The sequence below is a fragment of the Juglans regia genome, chromosome 11, assembly GCF_001411555.2.
Source record: "Juglans regia cultivar Chandler chromosome 11, Walnut 2.0, whole genome shotgun sequence".
In the NCBI taxonomy this organism is placed as follows: domain Eukaryota; kingdom Viridiplantae; phylum Streptophyta; class Magnoliopsida; order Fagales; family Juglandaceae; genus Juglans; species Juglans regia.
Window position 1 is genome coordinate 34666781 of NC_049911.1, and position 27945 is coordinate 34694725.

At 35.8% G+C, this 27945-nt stretch overlaps 1 protein-coding gene across 1 annotated transcript; it reads left to right on the forward strand.

The window, feature by feature from the left end:
* The first annotated feature begins 1161 nt into the window (after positions 1–1161).
* LOC109009541 (L-arabinokinase-like) lies at positions 1162–27914 on the forward strand. Its single transcript, XM_018990055.2, has 29 exons — positions 1162–1543; positions 2009–2116; positions 2674–2742; positions 2995–3078; positions 3249–3325; positions 4229–4295; positions 5860–5917; positions 6038–6105; positions 6195–6257; positions 6901–6954; positions 7089–7188; positions 7273–7382; positions 7561–7680; positions 9483–9539; positions 9649–9821; positions 9911–10079; positions 10564–10647; positions 19380–19505; positions 20374–20504; positions 20578–20659; positions 20790–20877; positions 22868–22911; positions 23035–23130; positions 23210–23286; positions 23708–23908; positions 24239–24404; positions 24698–24769; positions 26431–26625; positions 27585–27914. Exons 1-29 carry the CDS (start codon positions 1436–1438, stop codon positions 27705–27707), a joined length of 2970 nt encoding a protein of 989 aa, XP_018845600.1. The 5' UTR covers positions 1162–1435; the 3' UTR covers positions 27708–27914.
* The last annotated feature ends 31 nt before the right edge of the window (positions 27915–27945 follow it).

Below are 27945 nucleotides of genomic sequence, written 5' to 3' on the forward strand. Positions count from 1 at the left end.
AAATGAAAATGAAAATGAAATCCTAATGCACTGCTAAAAAATGCAAGACATGTATGTCGATGGCCTGCAACTAAGTTTGTCGCTATGCATCTCTGTGCAGCCATACGTACGATTTGGAGCCACATGCAGAAGCAAAAAAAAGTAGAACTACTGGAGCTTGTTGGTTGTTCATCCTGTGGGAATGATTGCATCAGCAAGTCATATGCCAAACAGTGCCTCTTCAAGTTTGGATCTGCCTTTAGAATTATTATAATTAAAAATCTAAGTTAAATATTTGTTATTAGTCCAATGCAGGTCACAAGTCTAAAATTTATTAAATTTTGGATTTTATGATATTTAACTAGTCCAATACCAATATTTAAGAATGTTAGAGAAGTCATATAATGGGATTTTTTTCCTACTCAAAAGGATAAAAAGAAAAGACAAATCATAAATAAATAATAATATATTTTTTTCAGGTAATGCTACTATGTTCTCTCAATTTGATCACTTAGTGTATCCTTAGTGTAAATTATATTTTTTTTTACTTTTTATTTTAAATATTTTTTAAACATGTTTAAATATTTTTTAAAAATAAAAAATAAATATCAATATATTAATAATAACTTATTTAATCAGTAAGTAAAATAATAATAATAATAATAATAATAATAATAATAATAAGAGTGGTCAAAATGAGATAGTAAACTGAGAGGACATATTAACATTATTCTTTTCAATATATTAAATTGGAGAGTTTTGAAAATTTTTTTGAGATTAGGTTTTGAGAAAAAAATAGAAGAATTTAAATAAAAATATTTTTTAAAAAAGTTTTGTATTGGAGGAGTTTGTGAAAGTAGATAGATAAAGTTAAAAATTTGTTTAAATATAATTTAATTGTTTTTATTTTAAAATTTATATGAATTTTTATGTTTAAATAATAATTAGATAACGTCAGATACAAAGTTAGAATTTTAAATACACAAATTTTGAATAATGTTTAGAAATAAAGTCGGGGAAAAGCGAGAAATGTTTAAAAAAATTTCGCCAAACACTTCGGTTGCATGGCCTAAAAGTCAAGTAAAAAAAAGCAAGAGTCAGACATGAGTTAATGACGTGCGTGACAGACTCCCTCGGATAGGCCCGATAGGGATAGGCTTACTAAATTCGCATACCGAGCTGAGGTGGCGCTGACATGATTTTACCAATCGAAACCTCAAATGCTCAACTCAAGAATCGGAACACCCGCTAACGGTGTCTCCGAGTTTCCTGAGAAGGATCCGGCGAGGGTTTATTCTTTTTGGGGAGCCTTTTTTTCTCCGTTACTCACATCTCTTTATATCGTTTCTACTTTCTAGGGCTATTTATTTATTTACGTATATATATATATATATATATATATATTATACATACCCGAGAATTCTGATCATCAGATGCAGAGAGAAAAACAGAAGCAATGAGGATTAAGGAAGAAAGTGATGGAGTCTCGGCGTCCAGAAATCATCTTGTCTTCGCTTATTACGTCACTGGCCATGGTTTCGGCCATGCCACTCGTGTTGTCGAGGTGCCATTCCCAATTTAATTAGCTTCACCCGATCATTGCTCGCTCTCTCTCCTCTCTCTCTCTCTCTCTCTCTCTGTATTCTTTCTTTTTTGAACTACCAGAGCCATATTTATTGCTTCTAGATCAAAATTTTCCGTTTGGTTTAATTTTGAATTTTCAAGATTATGCAACGCATTAACTCGGAAGTTTTCGGATCAATCTTTCTTATTTTTCTTGTCATTTTTGTTGAACAAGAAGATATAATTCTGATATGATAGTGATAAGAAATCGCTTTGGTAGACTTAAAAAAATTCCGAGGGAGAGTTTGGATTTTTGTTGTTTATGCTTTTAGATATACTTTTGTACAGATTTCTCGTTCTTCGAACGGTTGGAAAGTTTATAATCGGAACAGTGTCCGTGAAGATAAAATTATTTCAACGTTTTATTTGAAGAATGATAGTTATTTACTCGATGTGATGTACGTAGGTGGTCCGGCACCTAATACTTGCCGGGCATGATGTACATGTTGTGACCGGTGCTCCGGATTTTGTTTTCACCTCCGAGATACAGTCCCCTCGTCTCTTCATACGAAAGGTAACTTGTAATCATTAAAAGGAAAAAGAAAATAATATTTTCCTGTTTCTTTTTCCTAAAAATCTATCCGGGATTGGGAAAGTCATGATTATAATCAATACCTCTGCTCATCTCCGTGTCTGAAGCCCGTTTTGGATACAAGAAGTATTTTATCTCATCTTACAATTTTTTTATGTTTTTATATAAAATATAATAAATAATTTAATTTTTTTAAATTTTAAAATATTAATAATATTAAAAAATAATATTCTAACAATATTTTATTCAATTTTCAACTTTTATCTCAATTCATATTGTCTCAACTTACTATCTAAATGGCACCTTAATCTATTTATTTTAGCATATACTATAACTAAAGAGTACGCTTGACCATTAACTGTAAATAATAATCCTTTGCATATCAATATATGTATTCTTAATTTCTATTTTTTCCAAACAAGGAGTGGATGCCTTAAATTATTCTTTTACTTGAGGGGAGTGGCCATACAAACTTCCACTTTAGAAGTGTTATCTGATGCAACTCTATATTAATTACTTCTTGGCGTGTGGGAATTCAGGTTTTATTGGACTGTGGAGCAGTTCAGGCAGATGCATTGACAGTGGATCGTCTTGCCTCCTTGGAAAAGGTATATAAATAGCATTCCCTCCCGAGTTAATAATGACTATGTTGTCTGAAGCTTTGGCTTGAGCAGTTATTGTATCAATGTTATTGAATAAGTTAGTTACCAAAAAAAAAAAAAAATGTTACTAAATAAGTTACTGCAACTTATTGTTTAAAATTATTTTTATTTTTATTGATCCCTTTGTAAAGATAGATACTTGAATATCTGTATGCCTTCTTTGAAATCTTACAAATTCTTTCCTTTCTGGTATTCCAGTATTCAGTCACAGCTGTTATGCCTCGGGCTTCTATTTTGGAAACGGAAGTAGCATGGCTGAACTCCATCAAAGCTGACTTAGTGGTACTTAGAGGCTTCTCTTATTTGTTTGTTAATTTGTTATCAGTTTTATAGGCATTTTCATATTGTCAACTTGGCCATTTTGCATGCTATGATCCAATTGCTGGGAATTTGTTTAATTATAGACTTGAATAGAATGGCTTTAACTATTTTTTGTGCTTATACAAAAACAGGTCTCAGATGTTGTTCCAGTTGCTTGTCGTGCGGCAGCTGATGCTGGAATTCGCTCTGTTTGTGTCACGAACTTCAGGTCACTCAATTTGTGGTGCTTTTGCAATTTCTACTTTCAATGATTTAAAACATTTTTCATGATCTAAGATACTAAATATAGCTTTGAGTAATGTTTATACCTTTTACACTTGCTTGATGGACAGTGAAGCTATCAATCTAACTAGCAATTATGTTGTTGATCAATGTCTATTGAACCTGTGAAATTAATGATGCTTCATGCTCTCCAACTTCCCGCTTTTCTCTTTTCAGTCCTAATTTTATGCTTTGTGATTCACATCTTTTTTTGATAAGTAATAAGAAATTTTATTGACAAGTAAATAGACATAGTCCAAGTACACATGAAGTATACCAAAGAAAACACCTAAATACAAGCTAGGAACTGGAACGGGCTAAAAGCAAATAATGAAAGTGATTCATATCTATTTGTATTTCTTATATATATGTGTGTGTGTGCGTGTATACATGTATTATTTTCTCATCCCCTCTTGGATTCTCTAAAGAACCCATCACCACTTTTACTTCATACATCTACTACTTGGCATAGTCTCTTGCTGCTTTTTATCCAATTAGTTATGTTTGTTTCTGCTCTTCGCAGGATTGACCATAGATATATTCTGTTTTGGTATATTTGCATCAAGCTTTGCCCTATATTTAATCTACCGAAATCTGCCTTTGGCTTTCCTCCTAAACCGCTACCTTATGATAGAAAACTATCTGTGGTAACTAAACTAGACAGAACTATATAGTGGAATATGGTTTATATGTTACAAGTTGTGACTTGGTGAGTAGTAATCATTTACCTATAAAAAAAAAAGTTGTGACTTGGTGATAATCATCCCAACCTTCTCTGAGTTATTGCATTGAATAGAGCTCCTTAGTTTTCTGCAAGCTGTTATACCCTCATATTCCCTACTATTGGCAGTTGGGACTTCATCTATGCAGAGTATGTCATGGCTGCTGGAAATCATCATCGCTCCATAGTGTGGGAGGTGACCGAAATTTTCTTTCCCATCTTTCTATTTATTATTGAAAGAAGTATCGCCAATTGCTAATTGCATCTTATTTAGTTTGGTTTTATTTGGCCACATTTGATTTGATTTGGTATACTTTCTTATCTCAATGTCAACATAAAGAAACTATCTTCAACAAGAAAATAGCAAAACTACTCCAACAATGATGTGCTTTAGGTGCATTGAGTGGCGTCTGATGTTGACAAATTTCCATGAAAATCATTTGGAAAATCAGATAAAATACAAGTATGATTGTTTTGGGTCTTGCATACTCAATTCTTTTTCTATGAGCAAGAGAAACATTAAATTAAAGGGTAGTGCAACGGTGGAGGTGGGGGACCCTAACAAATACCCAAATAGGTTAATCAAGAATTTAAAAAAATAAAAAATAAAAAGGGAGATGGCTACACAAAGCTGGTCCCATGTTTCTTGGCACAAAGCCATAAAAATGTCACTGCTCGGGTATTTTGAGTGCAACCCAGAGTTGGAGTGCCATGAAGTGAGCTTTGTAAGATCCCATATGAGACAGATGTCATCGAACACTAAATCCACATTGCATACTCATAATTAAATATTCTTGTGGAGCTTCTTGCATGTTGGCGTGGTTGTGAGGTGAGGAAAGATGTTGCTGCCAGGAGGAGAATGATTCCTTTGTGTTTAATGTGGTGCTGGAAATAAATGGGAGATGTTTTGAAGACAAGGAGCGCTCTTTTGAAGATCTTCGAAACTTTTTCTTTTCTACTTTGAGTTTGTGGGTTAAGATCTTTGTAAGGAATGATGAGAATGTACTGAATCTGTTTCTGTTTTAGTCTTCCTGTTTTCTAGAGTGTGGTAGGTATTTCTTTTGTATACTTCCTGTGTACTTGGGCTATGCCTATTTGTGATAATAAAATTCTTATTAATTATATAAAAAAAACTATTCTTGTTCTTTATCCAAGTCACAAATGTAGAACAAAGTGATACCCAAATAAGATCATAAACTTGATGTCTATGTTCAGTAAGTAACACTGCCATACTACCAATTTATTCTGAACTTACTAGAGTTTTTTAGTAACTGGGGAAGGGAGTATTTGTGTACGTAAACACTTATTTTTTGTCATTTTGGGAATTTCTTAATGACCTTACCTTGGGAAGATATAAACCAAAATTCTAGACAATTACTACTTTACTAGCCTCTTGGCATTGATTACCTTTTCCATTGTTGAGAAAAATGTTGAACATTCTCTGTGTCGTGCATTATATGCTTTCCTTTTTGGGATGTTCCAATGTAGATGTGACTTTCGAAATATGAAAGCATCTATTAACTTCCTATATTAACCCTAAATTTGAAGCTGCAATTTTCCAAAATTTATACTTATCTTTCTTGGCCAGCCTAAGAGCATCTTGGGAAGAGTTTTATTTCTTTAAAGGGCATATCATTTGTAAATTTTCATCTATTGTTTATAGAGCGCGTATAACATGAGGTAATAATACCAGCCTTTTAGCGTTTTCTGCTTTGTTTATGTCATTCTAAACTGTTTCAGTTGCTTGAAAATTATTACAGATAGCAGAAGACTATTCCCATTGTGAGTTCCTAATCCGCCTCCCAGGATATTGCCCAAGTATGTTGTTTGATAACCACAAGGAAAATGGTTTTGATTGTGCTCATTTGATCCTCCTCAACTAGATACACTGATCTGGGACCTCTTAATGAATGTCTTAAAATATCTTTTACTTTGCAGTGCCTGCTTTCCGAGATGTTATTGATGTGCCTCTGGTTGTTAGGAGGTTACACAGATCCCGCAAGGAGGTTTTGGCTCACAAAACCCTGCTAAATCTCTAGTTGCATCATTTAGTTCATGATGTATTTTTTCTTTTTGAACGAAATCCTTGTTGTAGGTGAGGAAGGAGCTTGGAATTGGGGAGGATGTGAAGCTAGTTATCCTAAACTTTGGTGGACAGGTGAGTAACTGATTGACCAGTTGTAATGGTTAGTTACTTGGACGCTTTCGTTTTTGAGGTTTATCTTCTTTGGAACGAGTCAATGGCTACAAGTGATGCATGATGGATGATTCTTGTTCTCTCTCTGTCTCTCTCTCTCTCTCTGCCCCTCTTTATTTATTTTGCATTGATAGATAACCAATTGAACTGTGTTGTGGCTGCATAACCTGTCACCTCCAAAAACTTTTATTCTGTTATACATGTTTTTGCTGAACTAATTGTTGTAGCACAATCCCAGGGTCAGGATCTCTAAGCCTGTCACACGTTAGCAGTGAAATCTAGTTGCTGCTCATCATAAGATTTTGCTTGTGTTTGGCAAAATATAGTTCTCATTGACCTAGAAAATTGATGACAAAATGCTGGTAGTTTGAATATTTGCTAGTCTGGGTCCATACCCCGGAATATATCTTCTATTCAATAGGTTTGTAGAGATATGCAACATAATATCAGTTTTTTTCCTCTCTCGATGTGGGTGTCTTTTGGGCATGACAATATTTGCCTCACATATCAGATGTATACTAGCACTTCTCTTTCAGAATTTCAATGATTGTGCTTCCTTCTTGAAATTCTCATTGCACCTGTATATACCGTGTCTCATTTGCAGCCAGCTGGTTGGAAGCTGAAAGAGGAGTACCTACCTTCTGGTTGGTTGTGCCTGGTATTTTTTGTGGCACATTCTCTACATCCTTCTCCTTTTTTAAATGTCCTTTGTAATTGACATAATTGTACAGTTTTTGCAAGATTTGGTGATGACACATGCTTTTTTTGTTTTTTGTTTTCCTGTATATTCAGGTTTGTGGTTCTGACACCCAGGATCTTCCACCAAATTTTGTGAAGCTTGCAAAAGATGCTTATACACCCGATCTTATGGCAGCATCTGATTGTATGCTTGGTCAGTATGAAGTTTTTTCTGTTAACTGACCTCAAACAAATGGATAAGTATTATATCTAATAGAACGAACCTTCGTTGTTTCAGGAAAAATTGGATATGGAACTGTCAGTGAAGCCCTTGCATACAAGTTACCATTTGTCTTTGTTCGGAGAGATTATTTCAATGAAGAGCCGTTTTTGAGAAATATGCTTGAGGTTCAGCCGCTTACTTTATTTCAATATCATCATTATCATCATTATCATCATCGTCATCATCTTTTGCCTTCTTTTTTCCTTTACCCTTCCCTTTTGGTCTCCTTATGGTCCTCATCTCTTTCAGGAATGCTTAATGAGAATCTAATACTGGTTGAGATATAATTATTGTTTTGAACAGTATTATCAAGGTGGTGTTGAGATGATAAGAAGGGATTTACTCACTGGACACTGGAAACCTTACCTTGAACGTGCAATAAGTTTGAAACCCTGCTATGAAGGCGGCATCAATGGTGGTGAGGTAATCTTTTCTGTACTCATGTTTTATGACTCCATTTTAGGGAAGCTGTTTTCTCGTTGTGCACTTTTAGTTATGGTTATATTGACGAAAAGAGTTCGCAAGATTAAATTCTGACTGCATTTTAATCACAGGAAGCAAAACTTATGCCTCGTTTGTATTCGTAACCCATCTCAACTCACCTCAACTCATCTCATCTCATCATTATAACTTTCTCAAATTTCCACACAAAATATAATAAACAATTCAATTTTTTTAAATCTCAAAACAACTTTCCCAAATTTCTACACAAAATATAATAAATAATTCAACTTTTATTCTACTATTCACAAACTATCTCAACTCATCTCAACTTATCTCTGAATCAAACCACTCCTTAATCTCACATCTCACATAAATATTGATTTGTGACTTTCTTCATCTCTCTTTGGTTGTCGAGAAAATCCAATTAGAAACAGGAAATTTGAGCCAAACAGATGAACTTAAAATGAGCCAAGCTAGAAGGGTCAGAAAATTGAAAATAGGCTAAACAGGCCCATTGATATGATGGAGATCCAAACGCATTAAACAAAAACTTGAAACTCATTCCAAACAGCCGGTCAAACTGGATCACATCGACAGCAATTGATGCAGTTCAGTTTGGTTTCTGACCACCAATCAGTGTAGATTTAGGCCTGGTTTGTTTTCACAAATGATCTCATCTCATCATTACAACTTTCCCAAACTTCCAAACAAAATACAAAAAACAATTCAACTTTTTCAAATTCCAAAACAAAAATAATATTAAAAAATAATATTATAACAATGTTTTATTCAACTTTCAACTTTCATCTCATCTGTATGACCAAATGAGGCCATAGTGGCTCTTTTTGCTGGCCTTAAGAGTTGGATCAGCTGTCAATTCAAAGAATACGGACCAATCAGGATAGCGCACACCTCTATTCACTTGCAATGTAATAGTAATTTCTCTATATATTAGAAAGCCCAAAGATTATTATTATTATTATTTTGATAAGTAAGAAGAAAAGATTAAAAAAAAATATAAAATGCCAAGACATATTTGTCTTAGTTGTTGTGGGTGTGAAAGTATAAACTATTCACATAGTAAAATTTCTTGTTACCACCACATGATCTCTTTGTCCGTGAATATTTTTAGGGCAATTATCTTTGCCACATTGCTGGGAGCATTGGGGATGTGCATTTGGATTATCTTAAATTAAAAGAAATATATGTTGACAAAATATGTTCAGCTCAAATAGCATCTCTCATACCCTATAAAAACAGAGTGGAGGGTGCGGCCTGGTGTTCAAACCAACCAAGTGCTTGTGTAGCTTATCAATTAAAAACAAGATATATGATAACTTTGCTTTACTAAGTAAATAGCTGAATGGAAAGGGTTATCAATGCAGTGATTGTATCTTTCCCATTGTGACAAACCACACAGGAAATATGTAGAAAAACCTGAGCTTTTTGAAAGATGAACAACTTAGTCTGCAAAAAGGGACCAGCAATATGCAAACACTGTTGAATTAAGTTTATACTTTAAGCCAGTTTAACAGGGCTGGAAGTGTTGAATCTTGAAATAATTTGTAAGAAGTATTTATATTTGCTTCTCTAGTACAGTGTTCTAACAAGAAAATACCGATTTGTTTCTCATTCTTATAGGACGTAGATTTACAATCGTTTCTTTATGTTTTTCACAGTTTCCGGGTTTTTTTTATACCTATAAAAAAAAATTTCCTGTTATTTTAAAGTTGATACAAATTGATTTCACAATTTTTTCCTGATGCATTTTATAATTATAGGTAGCAGCTCAAATCCTGCAGGAGACAGCTATTGGTAAAAATTGTACATCAGATAAGGTATTTGAATGTTTGATATCATTATCATGTTTTATTTGGGTTCTGGCTTTTGTTAAATTTAACGTTTGACTCATGTTTCTAATTCTATTTTTACATTACCAAATTGCAGCTTAGTGGGGCAAGGAGATTGCGTGATGCTATCATTCTTGGGTATCAACTTCAAAGGGTCCCAGGACGAGATATCTTCATCCCAGAATGGTATGCAAGTGCTGAAAATGAACTTGGTATTTCTAGTGGATCACCGACTTACCAGAAGTCTGAGAATAGCTCCCTAATGAACTCGTGAGTTTCTCTCTTTTAATAGTTTCTAGTTTGTTCATGAAATGAATTTGCTTGCTTTGGTTAAATCTTTCTTTTTTTTTTCAACCAAGATACACCGAAGACTTTGAGATTCTTCATGGAGATCCTCAAGGCTTTCCAGATACAATAATGTTCTTAAAGAGCTTGGCAGAACTAGATGCTGTATCTGAGTCCGAAAGGACTCCTGAGAAACGCCAGATACGGGAGCGTAAGGCTGCTGCTGGACTCTTCAATTGGGAGGTCATGTTTATTTCGACTGAATATTCTTTTTGTTCACTTCTCCCTTGAATGTTTTTTCTTACTAGCATTTGTTGGTAAGGACAATATGCACTTGATAACTACTGATGTAGTATAGAACTATATGAATTTGATGCACAACATATACATTGTCTGTTTCTGTCATTTATGGTTCTTTCAACATATCTTGAAGTTAGCATGTGATAATGTTTCTTATCCATGTAGACCCTCAATTTGGTAATTGATATAACTGGGTGTTTCTTTGTTTGAGATCATTATGTTACTTCAGGGAACTGTAACCATTAGAGAATTTAAAAAATGTTTGGCCGTGTTGGTTAAATCTTTGCCCTTCACATTTCTTCACATTTTTGTGGGAGTTAAAAATAAATTTGTTATAGCCATCTGCTTCTGTATTCAAGCTATTTGGCATCTTGATAATTTATTGAATGATTTCATTTTGTTTCCTTTTTCTAAATTTTCACTTCAGGAGGAAATCTTTGTGGCAAGAGCACCTGGAAGGTTGGATGTTATGGGAGGGATTGCTGACTATTCAGGAAGTCTTGTCTTGCAGGTTACATTTATCAGTTTGTTAATTCTAGTTTTATGTCTTTAATATTATTGCTATCCATTGCCTTCTTTTCCCTCAAATTTAAATCTTTCTTCAAAGTTAGATTCTGGTATGTCTTTCATAACATATTTTGGTGTTGCATATTTAATAACTCTTCTAGCTCAAATTAATTACAAAAATGCTGGATACAGTTAGTGTGTAAACGGTGCTGATGTGGAAAAAACAAAACGCACTGTTTCATTTAACAAAAACACCAAAACCGCACTGTTTGAGGCATCCCCCTCCTCAGTTTCCCTCTCTGCGTTTCTTCTCTCTTTTACAGATTTTGAAACCAGGTGATTGTTGTAGGAGGAGAATAAAAACACCCAGAAGAAAACAAAATTTAAGAACAAATCCAAAGAGAAGGAATAAACATTGAAAACGGAAGCGTAATCACTATCTGTAGGAACTTTAAAAAAAAATCATTATCTGTAGGATACCCAAAACTAATTCCGACGAGGAAGTGCAACGCCCATTAAATGTAACTAAGTCCAAAGAAGCCAAAAGATTGAAGACTCACCAACTAACCAACCCACCACATTCAAAGACTATGGGAGTGATGGAATACTAAAACAAAGTCGCTCTGCATTTGAAACAAATCATAACAAAGAAGAAGGGAGGCTTTAAAAGGATGGGTGGCAAAGAACGTGAGCCAGAGTTTAAGAAGGGAACCAAAAGCTTACTACATATAAAAGATGGGTTTTGGTGGAGGATTCAGATACCATAGATAGAGAGAGAAAGAGAGGTGATGGTGATAAATGAATCATTATACACGCATGCAAGTGCTTTTGGTGTTTTCTTTATCACGTGTAAAAGGCTTGTGAGGCCCCTGCCTCTTCCCCCCACCCCAGCGGTAGCGGCTTCAAATAGAAAGATCAAACGGCGTAAAGACATTCAAAGAAGGAGAAATGGCAGATGGAGGGGAGATTTCGAAGTCCAAAAATGCTCATTTGAAGTCCAGAATTGGCGTCTTGCTGCTTTGAAGCCAAAGACCCACATGAGGAAGATGACGGTGTCGAATGGGTGAGCATAGATCCACTTGAAGACCACAGCGCAAGAAGCCGAAGACCACAACACCATGCAAGTAAACAATCTGAGAGGAATAACACCACGAAGCAAGCTGAAGACGAGATCGATGGAAGCTTTTGACCAAAGCACCAAAGTGGGAATCCATTTCCTTACAAAACAGAGTTTTGTTTCTCTAAATTAGCACACACAGGCATTGCTCTTGTATATGTCCCGTATACTTGGGCTTTTTGCCTCCTTTTGATCAATAAAATTTTGGTTACCGATAAAAAAAAAAAAATAGAGTTTTGTTCAGTTTTTCGGTTTTTTTTTTTTTTAATAATAAATATCAGCTGGCAGGGCATTATGCCACGTCAGCTGTTTACGCAGGCATTTGTATGGGTCGACTATAGCAGTTTTGAATTAATTATCCTACACAAAATGATATTTCTATTGACAGATTGAGACTATTAGGTTGTTTAAGAAGGAATGGAAAGAAGTTAGTAGCCACTGTTTTGAGGGCAAAGAGAGTCACTGATAAGGGTGAAAGATTAAAATCATGTTGTTCGGTCTTGGTCCATAGTGTATGAAAAATTCGATTTTTGGTCCAGTCCTGGGGTGTGGTTTTTTTGGACCAGACCGGACCGAAATGTTTACATATAAAATTTTTAAATATTTTTTTTATATATATAATATATTATTTTATATAGTAGTTGTAAGTTAATTATTTAATTTTCATTTAATCTATCACCATTGATCATATCAAATGTAAAATAATATATTCTATCAACTAACTAATATATCATATCATAATATATGTTATTATATGTTGATACATATTCTCATATTTACACCTTTTCCTTGTAACTATTTCTAGTTCCTAAATAGGTGTATGCCTCTGTATACTCCTAGTGTACTTGGGCTATGCCTATCTTTTTATCAATGAATTAACTTATTACCTATCAAAAAATAAAAAAAACATACTCTCATATTTACACCAAATTAAAATAATTAGGTATCTTAAAAAGATACCTAAGTTGCAAGTAAGCATGAATAATCAACGGACAATGAAATTATTTAATATTCATTGACCATATAAAATGTTAGAATTTTAATATAGGCCATTATGACTAATAAAATACTAAGTTAGGAACTATTAACATCATAAATATAGTTATAATCAATTATTTTTTTAATGAGTTAGATGCATAATCCACATTAAAGACCTCACTTAATTTTAATTTTACTAATTTAATCAATTTTTTGTATTAATTTACTTGCCAAAAAAAGAAAGAGGAAAAAAATGTCCATGGACCGAAATTTTCAGTCCGTGACCTCCCCAGACTGGACCAATTACACCCCTAGTCACCGATACTGCATATGAAATTTCAGCTCTGATTTTAGCAGCTATTTCCTTCTTAAGATCATTTGACGACTGTTATTTATGTGAACTCCAAAATGTGATGTTTCCTTAACTATGTGAAGACTAGACGCATTGATTAAGGATGGGCTTCCTGAAGTTACTTATCAAAAAAAAAAAAAAAAGATGGGCTTCCTGAAGTTAGGAATTTAATATATTAATCAATAACTTTTATTATTATTATTTTTTTTATAAGTGATGCAATTTTACTGAGTGCAGATGGACACAACCTAGTATTTAGGAAGTATACAAAAGGAAACATCCAACTACAAAGAAGAAGAGGAGTGAAAACCTTCAAAGTCTAGGAAACTAGAGAAATGGAAGCCATGGTGATCAGTCATCCAAGCACAGAGGATGCTGAATATAATAGCTTTTAATTCTGCCACCATCCTCTCTCTATCTTCAAAAGTTTGAGTGATTCATGTCAAGATAAGTTAAAATACGATGTATGAATGGCTGAATCAATTGGCCTTTGAGTGATCTGTATATTATATAGAAACTTTATAAGAGAACTATACATGGGAAGAAACTAATTATCGAGTGATTCTAGCATTCTTAGCCTTATAAGGAAACTATATATTCTGTACAAGCCTAAGTAACGGAAGTAAAGATAAAATAAGGAAAGAAGAATAGAAGGAAACTATATTGATGATGGACAGCAAAGCTGTCCATTGACAGCCCCCCTCAAATTGATGCGGGTTGATCAACAAGCATCAATTTGCCACTTAAGAAACAGTGTCGATGGCGAGTGAGAGCTTTGGTGAAGATATCAGCAATTTGTAGTTCAATGGGAACATGTGGGAAAGTGATAACACGAGCTTCAAATGCTTCACGGATAGAGTGACAGTCGACTTCAATATGCTTCGTGCGCTCATGATAGACAAGATTGGCTGTGATTTGAATAGCACTCGTATTATCAGCATGTAGTGGTGTATGATCGGTCTCAGAAAAATCTAGCTCAGCAAGCAAACCTCGAAGCCAAATAATTTCGGAACAAGCAAGAGACATTGCCCGATACTCAGATTCTGTAGATATGACTTAGAGACTCTGTCTTGCTTCTTACTCTTCCAGGAGATCAATGCATTACCTAAGAACACACACCAACCAGTAATAGATTGATGTGTATCAGCACAACCGGCTCAATCAGCATCGCTATAAGCAATAAGGCGATGAGAATTGCCTGCAGGAAAGAATAAACTACGGGCAGAAGTGCCCTGAACATAGTGTATGATCCTACGGACAGCAGCCAAATGAAGATGACGAGGGGTCTGAAGAAACTGGCTGACTTGTTGTACTGCAAAGGAAATGTCCGGTCTAGTAATGGTGAGATAGACAAGACTACCTACCAACTTCTGGTATAAACTGGGATCATCAAGTAAATCACCCTCCTCTTTGCGAAGCTTGACATTCAATTCCATGAGAGTATCAACAGAAGTGGCCTCCTGTAGCCACCAGGTCACTAGCATACTTATGTTGATTGAGTGAAATACCAGATGAACTACGATGCACCTCGAGACCAAGAAAATATGTGAGTGACCCAAGGTCTTTCATATGAAATGACTCAGAGAGATGAGTCTTGAGCTGGTCAAGTAAAATAGAATCGGAACCAGTAATCACAATATCATCAACATAAACCAAAAGAACAACAATACTCACATGATTTTCGAAGAAACAATGAAGTGTCATACTTGCTCTGCTTGAATGAGAATTGTAATAAAGCGGTTCGAAATTTATCAAACCAGGCTCTTGGAGCTTGTTTGAGACCATAAAGGGAGCAACGAAGCTTACACACATGCGAAGTCGAAGGAGAAATCAGTCCCGGTGGTGGTTTCATATAAATATACTCTTTAAGATCCCCGTGAAGAAAAGCATTCTTGACATCCATCTGATGTAGTGGCCAATCATTGGAAGCAGCAAGAGCTAGAATCGTACTAACAGTAGTCATCTTAGCCACAGGAGCAAATGTCTCTTCATAATTGACACCATATTCCTGATTATTCCCAAGAGCAACAAGTCGGGCTTTGTAACGATCCAAACTTCCATCAGATCGAACCTTGACTGAGTAAACCCATTTTCAACCCAGAGGAGCAATTGTTGGAGGGCATGGCTCAATGTCCCAGGTATGATTGGCCTCTAAAGCGGCAATTTCTTCCTGCATAGCTTGTTGCCAACAGTCATGCTTGGCAGCTTGTGAGTAGCATGTGGGAATATCAAAATTGGATAATGCAGCAGTAAGAGCTGAAATAGAGGACCCAGAAGGAAAACCATACCTATCCGGAGGTACAGACACTCGAGGAGAGCGTCGTACCAAGGGCTCTGGAGGTGCTGCAACTAACTGGTTCTGGAGTATGTTAGGATCAGATATCGGGTGAGCCACGAGAAGAGACTGTGGCCGGGAGCGTCTCGTATACACAATACCTGGTTTAAAGCGAGAGCTGACTGGAGGAAGATTTGAGAATTGTTGCTCAAAGGAGGGGAGGACCACAGTGGAAGAAGAGGGCACAGATGACACAGGAAAGAAATGTTGATTTTCAAAGAAAATAACATTCCTAGAAATGCGTGTACGATGTAAAGTAGGATCATAGCAAACAAATCCCTTTTGACACACATTATATCCCAAGAATGCACATCTAACAGATTGAGCAGATAATTTATGTCGCTCATGAAGAGGTAAATGAACAAAGCATACACAACCAAATGTACGGAGATTATCATAACTAGGTTGCTTACCAAATAAGCGGAAATAGGGAGACTCCATGTGTAAGACTTGGGAAGATAAACGATTAATCAAATGAGTAGCAGTTTTCAAAGCCTCGACCCAGAACATGGATGGAACAGAGGATTCTAACAAGAGAGTACGTACCATGTCAAGAAGAGTGCGATTTTTGCATTCGGCTACTCCATTCTGTTGGGGAGTAGCGGGACATGAACGTTGATGAATAATACCTTTAGAAGCCAAGAAAGCCTGAAACTCATTAGACAAATATTCACCACCAGAATCTGTGCGTAATGTCTTAATAGTTGCAAAAAATTGATTGTCAACATATGCTAAAAACGCAGTGAAAGTACGAAAAACCTCAGATTTGGAACGAAGAAAATAAACTCAAGTAAATCTGCTATGATCATCACTGAAAGTCACATAGTATTTAAATTTATCATGTGAACTAATGGGGGAAGGTCCCCAAACATCACTATGAATAAGATCAAAGCAGTGATAAGCTCTACTAGCATGCAAAAGAAATGAAAGAGTTTTGCTTTTACCAAGTTTACAAGAATCACACTCAAGAGATATTACCAAGAAAACCAGAGTTTAATAACATGAGATAAGATCTGAGTATTGGGATGGCATAAACCACGATGCCACACCATACTCAGATTAGGAACATTATTACAAACAAAAGACGTAATAGAAGAAAATGGAGAAAGTGCTGGAACAGGTAAAAATAGTGGAAACAAATGCCCCACTTTAGGTCCCTTCGCGATCGGCTCCCCCGTTACCTGGTCCTGCACAACACAACCATCACCAGAAAATTTAACAGCGCAATTGTTATCCACTAATTGACCAATAGAAATAAGATTCGTGGAAAGTTGAGGAGCAAGAAACATATCAGTAAATGTCGAAAATGCATCTCCGACAGCAGCTATTGGCAAAAAACTACCATTGGCAGTTTGAATAGCAGATTGACCAGCATAGGGTCGAACATGACACAGAGCAGTGGGCGTATTTGTCATGTGATTAGAAGCTCCCGAGTCTACATACCAGAGTTTAGTAGAATTTTTACCTTGAAACCCCATTGCAGAAAATGCTGAAATTAGCATCTGTTGCACCATTTCAGGGGTGCAATAAGTTGCTGCAGGAGATGCAAGATCAGAGGAAACACCTGAGGAAGAGTCATGTGCTGCAGAAGTCGCTGTGGGAGAAACAGACACAGAAGTCTGAAATGCTTGAGCCTGACGATTCTGGGGGCAGATACGACATTCTTTGATAATATGACCATTTTTCTTACAATAAGAACAATATTTTTTAGGACAATTGGCAGCAATATGCCCATAGGCCTTGCAGCAGAAACACTGCAAATTTTTAGAAGTCATAGGTGGTCCGTGTCCTTGGGCAGCATAAGCCACAGTTGTTGTACCGGAACTACCATGAGATTGCTCCAGAATAGCTTGAGTACTAAGATGTCGTTCTTCGCGAAGTAACTCACCAAAACAAATATCCAGAGAGGGAACAGGAGATCTGTTCAGTAGAGAAGAGCGAACAGATTCATATTCCGGGCGTAGTTTCATAAGGAACTGATCACGCCGGCTAGTCGCATGAAGCTTCTAAATAGTCGAAAGTGCGACAACAAGAACATCCGCTATAACCAAATCAGTATATTCATTCCAAAGAGTAAAAAATGCCGAGTAGTAGTCTTGGATGGAAAGACTACCATGTTGAAACATGGCAATCGCATATTCCAACTGAAAGCGACGAGCATCATTGTCTTGATGATAAACCTTCTTCAAGTAATTCCACATGGATTGAGCGGAGCGATGAGCCCGCAAGTTAGTGACAATATGTGGCTCCATCGAACCAAGAAACCAAGACATGATCCGAGCATCAAGCACATCCCAAGAAGGAGAAGACACGACATCTTTGGATTTTTCAGTATTGGATGTTTGTGCAACATCCGTGCCATCAATATGGCCCCAAAGGTCTTTTCCCTTGAGGAAAAGTTCAAACTGAAAAGCCCAAGTAGAATAATTCTTGCCTGTAAATTTGACACACAGGTGCAGAATCCATTGAAAAAAAATGGAACCTGAGACGAAAAAAAAATCCAGAATAAAATTAAAGGAACCAAAAAATGACTTTTTGCCGACAAATGTGTGAAGGCAAAAAAAACAATACCAAGACCAAAAAAAATTGTGCCGAAATCACCCACTCCAGGACCTTAAACAGATAACGCAGAAAAAATAATGCCCAGACCTTAAACAGAGGCTGCCGAAACACCACTCCAGAAGAAGTGCATGTCGATGGAGGAAGGAGATGCCGAGAAAGCCCAAAACTGAGATAGAACCTGCCGACAAAGGCTACCCCATAAACAGATTGCCGAAAAATACGAAGCTCTTACGTCTGTCGTGATACACTAGAAATCGAAGATGCCGAGAGGTACCGCCAAGACTCAGACCACGCCGACACACGAAACCGAGACAGAAGATGATGCACGCGGGCAACAACGAAACCGAGAGAAAAAAAATTTAACCTGTCTCTAATACCATGTCAAGATAAGTTAAAATACGATGTATGAATGGCCGAATCAATTGGCCTTTGAGTGATCTGTATATTATATAGAAACTTTACAAGAGAACTATACATGGGAAGAAACTAATTATCGAGTGATTCTAGCATTCTTAGCCTTATAAGGAAACTATATATTCTTTACAAGCCTAAGTAACGGAAGTAAAGATAAAATAAGGAAAGAAGAATAGAAGGAAACTATATTGATGATGGACAGCAAAGCTATCCATTGACAATTCACGCTTACCAAATACATCGCATTAAACATATGGGAACTGTCCTCCAAACTTCTAAATTTCTAAACCCCCACAGGGGTTCCACCAAAACATGGTCAATAGCTCGACCACTAGCTGGGATGTCAGCCCTTCCGTGGGGAATACACAAGAGTATGCCTTTTTCTGGTACAGGAGAATGTTGACCATAGACTCACTTGGATGTTGAGAAAATTTGAAATTTACAGTGTTTTTATTGTATATTTTATATTGATCTTGAAGGGAAAGTTCTATTGGATGACTTTAATCACAAAGATGTTTCTTTTTTCGTGGGATTAATTATCTTTCAAGAAGTCCACCCATTTCTTATCTTAATAGTTGACGACATTCATTATATGTGTAATTATATTTCATGTATATCTGCACCATTGTCACATAGTGTGGCTTCCCAGTATCGCTTGTATCAACATGTTCATTTATATTTTTCTATTTAAAATTGAACATGGTCTATGAAACTTAAGAGTTTCTTCACAACTGTCAGCTTTCAGTCACAACTATGTTGCTAGATAAGCATCTGAAATAGATGTAGCAAATTTGATAGAAACACCTTCCTTTTGCATCAAGTATAACTCCTTTAGAAGTTTTTTTGATGCGAGAGAGCTGGTATTATTGTTTTCTTTGAAGTTTTTTTGTCTCCTTTGAAGTTCATTGATATGATTATGTTCTCCTTTCCTCCTCCCACTTCTCTTCTCATGATTCTTTGTCTGCTATCTTCTTGCAGCTGCCAATAAGAGAAGCATGCCATGTTGCCGTGCAAAGGAATCATCCAAGTAAACATAGGCTTTGGAACCATGCCTTGGCTCGACAGCAGGCCAAAGGACAAGGATCGACACCCGTCCTGGAAATAGTATGTATAGGCATTTGAATGGAGACGAAGTTTTTCTTTTAAATATTATCATCTAAAAAGGTGGTTGATTCTTCTTCTCTGGGATGACAGAAGGATTTTTAACTATTTATTTTCGCGATAAGTAAAGAGAGGTTGTTAGTAGTAGAATGCAGATATAATTTGCTTATTAGTGTGGTTGAGATTTAGCTTATTGCATAAAGTGTGCTCTCTGAAAACAAAAATTTTATAGACCTAGATAATTATTCGATTTTATTAATACTTATGCAATGGGTATTGATATTAGTTATATCTTATGCGGATTACCCATTGCACTAGGAAAGATCCTTACTATGGATAATTCGAGAAAGAAAATTTTAGTAGTGGATTGGTGCTACTTGTGCAAGAAGAATGAGGAAATGACTGATCATTTGTTGATGCGAGTGAAGTTGCGAGAAAAGTATGGGTCTCTGTATTATTCTATTTCTTCAGTTTTTATTGGGCAATGCCCCAAAAGGTAGTAGAGTAGTTGGTATGTTGAAGTAAGAATGTTGGCTATTGTAGTGTGGAAGATCGGCAACTGGCCCTGTTATGCTTCATGTGGTGCGTGTGGGATGAACATAATGCTTAGAATTTGGAAGGTTGCAAGAAGACAGATGATGAACTTGGGTCCATAATGCTGGAAAAACATTTTGTCTGGATGTCAGCTTAGAACAGTCTTGGCTGTTCTACTTATCTTGATTTTATGTCTCTTTATTTTTCCATTATTACCTAATTGGGTGTTTTCTTTTGTATACACTCTGGTGCACTTGATTGTGTCCTTTTACGCCTCATCATAAAATTGTCTAATAAAAATAATATCTCTGTTATCTCAACATTTTGGCCAAATTAGGTATCATATGGTTCTGAATTAAGCAATCGTGGCCCAACATTTGACATGGACTTATCTGATTTTATGGATGGAGAGCAGCCAATGTCATATGAAAAGGCGAAGAAGTACTTCGCCCGGGATCCATCTCAAAAGTAGGTTAATCTTCTTTTGTTTGATTATCTGTGGTTTTATCATTCTATGCAACTAAAATGGTTCCTGTTTTAGGTGGGCAGCATATGTTGCAGGGACGATTCTGGTTTTAATGACAGAACTTGGTGTACGCTTTGAAAATAGTATCAGTATGCTGGTATAAGATGCTACCTATATGTTTAGTATATTTTGATTCATTCAAAGACACTGCAAAAACTCCTACTACGGGCTAAATTTCAAGTATGTACAAAGGCCATGTTTAATCTTCCAATATTACAAACATACAGGTTTCTTCTGCAGTCCCAGAAGGCAAAGGTGTATCTTCTTCTGCTGCTGTGGAGGTTGCTAGCATGTCTGCACTAGCTGCTGCTCATGGTAATTATGTATTCAAATATTCCATAGTTTTCTTTACTCAGTCTTTTCTCTCTTTCTTGGTGGTGACTTTTGCTTCTATCAGGAAGGGGGGGATTAGAAACTAAGTGATTTTTTTGTAAGTAATAAATCTTTATTGATAGGCATAAAAGGTTCAACTCAAGTACACAGGGAATATACAAGAGATACACCTATCTAGAAGGTGAAAAAGAGGATTAGGTGTTACATCCCTATATATATAACTTAATAAAGGACAAGTAATAGATCAAGTATGTAAGAAGGCTTCTTTTTCTGGGTTAATCTTTATACAAACATGAGCTGCCTCAACAGGTTGGCTTCAACAGACTCTTTTAGCAATAATTATTGCAGAATCACTCTTAAAATTTTTTTTTATAAGTAAACGATTTTATTAAATAATGATAGGCATAGCCCAAGTACACAAGAAGATATACAATGGTACGCCTTATTTATGTGGACGCAATAGAGACAAGAAAAAAATTGAGGCCATTAAAGCTATGGCCCAAGTACATAGAGTTCTAATAAAAAAAGCTTTGAGTTCCTCTATTGATCTCTCCTTGTCTTTGAACGTCCAATCATTGCGCTCCTGCCACAAACACCACAGAATGCATATAGGGATCATCTTCCACACAACTTTAATTTGTTGAATGCCTCTTAGATTTGTCCAGCTAGCCAAAAGTGCAACCACTGTCGCGGGCATAATCCAAGCTAATGGTAGTCTGCTGAACACCTCATAGAATCACTCTTAAAATTAGGGAACTCTCATAGTAGTTTGAGGTGCAATGAATGCAAAAATGCCCAACGTTATGACTATACACAAATAACCTCAAGCAGGAACCGGTTTTGATGGGACCAGCACTGGGTAATGACCAATTTTTATTTTCTTATTGTTATTTTTTCCTTGAAGTGGGTGAGTGTGAGTGTGTGTGTGTGTGAGAGAGAGAGAGAGAGAGACCATGGTGCATCTTGGCATGGTAATTCACTCTGTGGAATGTGAGGTTGGTTCAAGGCTCAAAGCTATAAGACTTCATAAATGATCTATGTAACCCAAGCACTGAAATGAGATGTAGCTGTGGAGAAGTAACCACTAGGGTGTCTGGTAAGTGAAAATTTTTGTAATTATTGAGAATTCCTGAAAAAAAAATTATATGCGTTTCTTATTGGTTTTTGTGAAAGCGGGCAGGTAGATGAGAAGTTTTTTGGATAAACAGTTTTCAAGATGTGTTTTGTGTTAGAGTTTATGAAAGTGAATACATAGATTTGAAAAATTACTAGGATAAAAAGGTTTTTGGATTTTGTATTTTTTTTCATGGAAACTTAAGGCTAATTAATAGATGAAAATTTATTTTTTGGGAAGTAGAATTGGTGTTTAAAATATGTTTAGATTGTGAAGTTGAAAAAAAATTCTGAAAATTTTTGGAAACTAAACATGGCCAAGAGTTTCGTATAAGACATAATTTTTCAAAAAAATCCAGGCAGGACTTTCCCGATTATCTTGTAGATGGATTAAAAATGAAATTAATTTACCAGTGTGAAGCTTGTCGCATGAAAATTGGACCTAAATGCCAATTTTTAGAATGGCTTTGTATACTGGAATTATCAATTGAGAGTTGTGAATGCACAGAGGAAAGTGGCCTGTTTGAGCTTGAAATTCAATTTAATAAAGTACCTCAGCATAAATGATTAATACTGAAGTATTGCAGTCAATACAACAGGCAAATATATGACTAGGTTTTCTCTGAATTCTACTATGAATTCAGGATTGTAAACATGGCAGTTAATTGAAGTATGCTTGTGTAAAATTTAAATACTGAACATACTCTCTTGGTTTCCCCCCAAGGCCCCTTCCATTTTACTGCAATGTGGATATTCGTTGTGTGAGATTAATTTAGAAGAAAATGTGCTCGTTATTCCTATTCTTCCTAGGAGCAGTTGGAGAAACAGTCAACTTAAAATCTTCAACTATACTTTGCAGGGTTAAGCATCAGTGCCAGAGATCTTGCTTTGCTCTGCCAAAAGGTTTGACTTTTTATTATAACCTTCTGGTGAATATTCTTCCCTTCATTTTAGAATGTTTAATTTCTATGTACCTTGTGCGTGAATGTTTTGTTACTTCATTTATCATTTTGTTTTGTTTATTAGGTGGAGAATCACATTGTTGGAGCTCCATGTGGCGTGATGGACCAGATGACTTCAGCTTGTGGTGAAGCCAACAAACTTCTAGCAATGGTTTGCCAGGTAAGCACCACTAGTTCTGTAAAGATAACAGCGATATGGTTGTTTTACAGATAAAAAAATAATGCCTAAATTCATGCAGCCTGCTGAGATTGTTGGGCTTGTAGAAATTCCTAGCCATATCCGATTTTGGGGAATTGACTCAGGAATACGACATAGGTAATGCGTCTATTACTATGTTTTGTAATCTGATGCATTTATGCCTGTTGTCACAATTGAAATTGATTTCTCATCTATGCTTGCCTGATTTTCATGGATGGGTTAACTGAAATTATGCTGGATCATTCTTCTAAAGCTTCCATTTTGGATCCACATGTTTATTATATGTTGATAATGAAGTGTGCTTTCGTGTAAATGTTATGAAATGGATTTACCCCCTTAAAACTGCCCTTTATTTTGGTGTAATAGTTACATTGTCAGACTGGTCCTACCCAGTCTTTCTTTTTTCAGGTTTCACTCTTCTTTTGAAGCCTTTGAGACTTGTTACCATCCTGTATCACCACAATTATTCTTATATTTTTCTTTGTTTCATTCGTTTGAAAGTTTTTGAATTCCAAGTTCCATGGTACTTCTATGGCAGTGTTGGTGGTGCAGACTATGGATCCGTCAGAATTGGCGCCTTTATGGGTCGCAAGATGATGAAGTCTATAGCATCTTCTATGTTGTCTCAGTCATTGCCAAGCTCTAGTGGGGAAAACATAGATGAATATGAGGATGATGGTGTTGAACTAATTGAAGCTGAAGCGTCATTAGATTATTTGTGTAATCTGTCACCTCACAGGTATGTCCACTTTTAAGAGTTTTCCTTCTCGAGATCTTTTAAATAACACTGCTTTCTACTTATAAAAAAAAAATAATAACACCGCTTTCTGAAGTTTTAGAATGAAGTGAGGAAATAAATTATTGATTTTCTCAAGTTTTGGTTCAACGGCCGGTCCTTTGCTCTCCCCCTCCCTTTTCTCTGCACCTTATTGCCCCTATTCAGATGCAACCTTTTGGACTCAAAATTATGGCTCTAATTACTAGATGCTCCAATTCAAGTGGGATCGTTCTTGGTTCTCCAACTATGAAGTTGATATGTTTTCTTCCTTTTGGAACTTCAATTGCTCAGATATGAGGCTCTTTATGCTAAGATGCTTCCTGAGTCCATGCTTGGCGAGACATTTCTGGAGAAATATGCTGATCACAATGATTCTGTCACAGTAATTGATCCTAAGCGTAATTATGGAGTGACAGCGGCTGCTAAACATCCAATATATGAAAATTTCCGTGTCAAGGTTAGGAATAGTTCTCTGTGTTTTTTTATAGCTGGAAAATTGAATTTGATTCATGGATATAACATGGACTAATTTAGATGGTACAGATCAATTCATAGATATATGGTGTTGTTAATCCAAAAGGAGGGTTTTTATGACTCTGATCCTATTTATGAATTTTTTTTGTTGTCTTCTAATTTAGAGGGTAATTGCTCTGTTTCTTGCATATTTGCAAGATTCAAACTTTTATTTAACTTTTGATTGCTAGTATTGCATACCAGCTGAGTTACTTCCCTCAATTACTTGACTTACAGGCATTCAAAGCACTTCTAACCTCGGCAACTTCAGATGAGCAACTTACAGCTCTTGGAGAACTATTGTATCAGGTATACTGAAATTCCTGGTAGATTAAGCTTGGTTTGAGAAATCCATTTCTGCACATATATAGATAGGCATGCATCTAATAATGTGATGGAAGCCGGTGACATCGAATTAAATTCATCCCCTTCTATTCCTTTCATGAATGAATATTTTATTTTATTTTTATACGTAAAATGAATATTTTATTAAGGTATCTCATAACCTTTATCTGAGCTTACTAACTTATAAATAAATGGATATTCAATTGAACTTGAATCTTGACATGATTATTTGGTAAGTGCTTTCGGCATGTCAAGAACAATATCCTGTTAGTTAAACTTAACTCCTAGGGGTTGGCTCAAGTGGTAAAGGCCTTGGCGTTTAGTTAAACTTAACCCCTAGGGGTTGGCTCAAGTGGTAAAGGCCTTGGCGTTGAGGGTATGCTCCCCCTAGGTCTAAGGTACAAATCTCATTGGGTGCAAACAATCTCTAAGAGCTATCAGACTTGAGAATTTTTCTCCTGAATTACCCGAGGTGCACTTGCGGGAAAGTCCTTGCCGAGGGGATGTGCACTCCCGGGATTAGTCGGAACGCTATTCCTGAACACCTGGTGCCAATAAAAATAAAAATAAAAATAAAATATCCTATTAGTTAAATTGTTCTTTCAGAGGTCCGTCTTTGTAATTGTTAATAAATTGAATTTCAGTTTTGCTACGTACAACCGGCGGTGCGAAACCGCCGGGTAATCGGCTGACAGCCTATATATTTAAAAAAAAAAACTAAAACCAAAAAAGTATTGTAATGGAAAGATGAGTGCACGGTAAAGACATCTAAAACCAATGCCATCTCTGCTTCTTCATTGACCTTTTCCAGTGTCCATTGCAACGGAAATTAAAGTAAAGACGAAGTTCTCCATTCTCACTAAAAAGCGTTATTCAGCTTCTTACTTCTTGCCTCTTCTCTTTCATCCTCTATCTTTCTGTCCTGAAGTGTTCATATGAACTGATTGAGCCAGAAGCTTGAGTTATTTTGGGCTAAAGTGAACTTAGACTTCTAAGTGGCTCTACTTATTTCTTTAGTTTTCTTAAACGTTTTTTGAAGTAATAACTGAACTAGTTTGTTTGTAAAAGTTTAAACAAATGAATTTGAATTTTAAGCACCTAGCGTGGGTGCCAAACAGATTTTACCAATTTGCAAAAGTTTGAGAAAAGAATTTTTGAAATTCAAATGTGAAAATATTTGAGATTGAGAGTCTATTAATTTTCTTTTCCCTGCAAACCAAACAAAGCATTTGTAAAAATTTCACTATCATTTACGAAACTTGCGTCACGGTCAAATGTAAAACTTGGACTCTTTTTCAACATTGCAAAAATTAAAAATGCAAGTTCACTCTCCAGAACTGAAAATGAATGAGAGAAGGGGGGAAGGGGATAATGAGTGAAACGAAGAAAAAAGCGGGAGGGAAAAACGAGAGGGAGGAGAGGAAGAAAAAATTGATAGAGAGAGAGGGGGAATAAAAAGAAGAGAGAAAAAATAAATTTTTTTATACCCCGGTTACGCTGGGGTTTTCCCAGCCGGTTGTAAGTAGTGTTTTTCATATTTTATATAAATGACAGAAGGGTTTTTTCCTACATAATAGGTTGACTAATAGTGATGATGGTTCTTGACATTTAACCATCTTTTGCAGTGTCACTACAGCTATAGTGCTTGCGGACTTGGCTCTGATGGGACCGATAGGCTTGCAAAGTTAGTACAGGCAATGCAGCACAGTAAATCTGATGATGGGACCTTATATGGAGCCAAAATTACAGGTGGAGGTTCTGGTGGAACTGTTTGCGTAGTTGGCAGGAACTGTCTGCGAAGCAGCCATCAGATTATTGAGGTAACTTTTTCATTTTTCCCTTTTCTTTAAGGAAAGAAAGATATTTACTTCTACGCATGAAAGCATCAGAAGACCTGCCGTTTTTTCCTCTCCAATTTCACCTTGAATAAGACTAACAGAATACTCAGATGTTTAAATCAATCTACAACCTCTTCAGCTCAATCCATTTCCTCAAATCAATCAAACCAACCCCCCGTCCCGGTTGGGGGCAGAGATCAAATTAATATTCTCTACAATTTTTTTGTCCAAATTCTTTGTAAAATCTGGAAAAGAGTATAAAATATAAAATTTATTGACTAGTTTTAATAAAAATATGGTATTAGATCTAAATAGTTTCAATAAGCATGTAATTTATGTATTTAACCTCAATTGTCGACATTTTTTTTCTCATATACGAAGAAGATGAAAGACCATTAAGTAATAAGCACATGACAAATGTTGTATTTTATGCACAGCCAAAAGTTTAATACAAAGCACTATTCATCTCCTAAATCTTTTTGTTCGCTTAAAAAAAATAAAGAATTATATGTCTTATCTTTCAAGTTTTCTATGATTCTTATTGAATACAATGATGAAAAAGTTAATATATGTTTAATTCTATCATATTGTACGAGAAATTAAAACAAAAACCTAGTTGTTAGACAACTTAAAAATAAATACAATTTTAAATCGGTTGGAATCATTTTAAATCAGTCTAGAACGGGCTAAGTCAGTTGATTGAAGTGGCTCAGTGGACGATTCAAAAAAGTTTACTAAAACCGATTCAATTTTTGGCTGATTCAACTTAAATTGGACTGAATTGAACCATTTTTTCGAGCTCTGAATTTGTATGGCTTTTTCAAATGTTGTTCGTAGCTATAGTGCTAATTATTTGGTGATTCAGTGGGAGGTTGTCATTTATTGATGTTTCTAAGTAGATTGAACTGAAATAAAGAAGTTTGTACTGTTTGATTTTCCAGATTCAACAGAGGTACAAAAAAGCAACAGGCTATTTGCCATTTGTCTTCGAAGGCTCATCACCAGGTGCCGGGAGGTTTGGCCATCTGAAAATACGCCGTCACATCTCTAGCAAGCTAACTTAGTGGCAGCTTTGCAGGATAAAATGATTGCAAGATAAACAATTATGGTATTTAATAGAAACAGATCGAGTCTCCTGGCTACATTAAAGTAAAAGCTTTGGAAAGGGCCGACTTTGATTCTGTCTCTCACCTGGACATTTTCTGGGTGTATGGCAATTTACGTACTCCAGTAATAAAATCAATAAGTTTATCGTTTTCTTCATGGTTTTAGGTTTTGTTCTGGTTCTTATGACAAGAAGTT

Bases quoted from the DNA above. Each gene is read 5' to 3' on its own strand.
- LOC109009541 (XM_018990055.2), top strand. From the start codon at position 1,436: ATGAGGATTAAGGAAGAAAGTGATGGAGTCTCGGCGTCCAGAAATCAT. The intron at 3,079-3,248 runs GTACTTAGAGGC...ATACAAAAACAG, and splicing joins CCATCAAAGCTGACTTAGTG to GTCTCAGATGTTGTTCCAGT. The intron at 20,505-20,577 runs GTAGGTTAATCT...TTCCTGTTTTAG, and splicing joins GCCCGGGATCCATCTCAAAA to GTGGGCAGCATATGTTGCAG.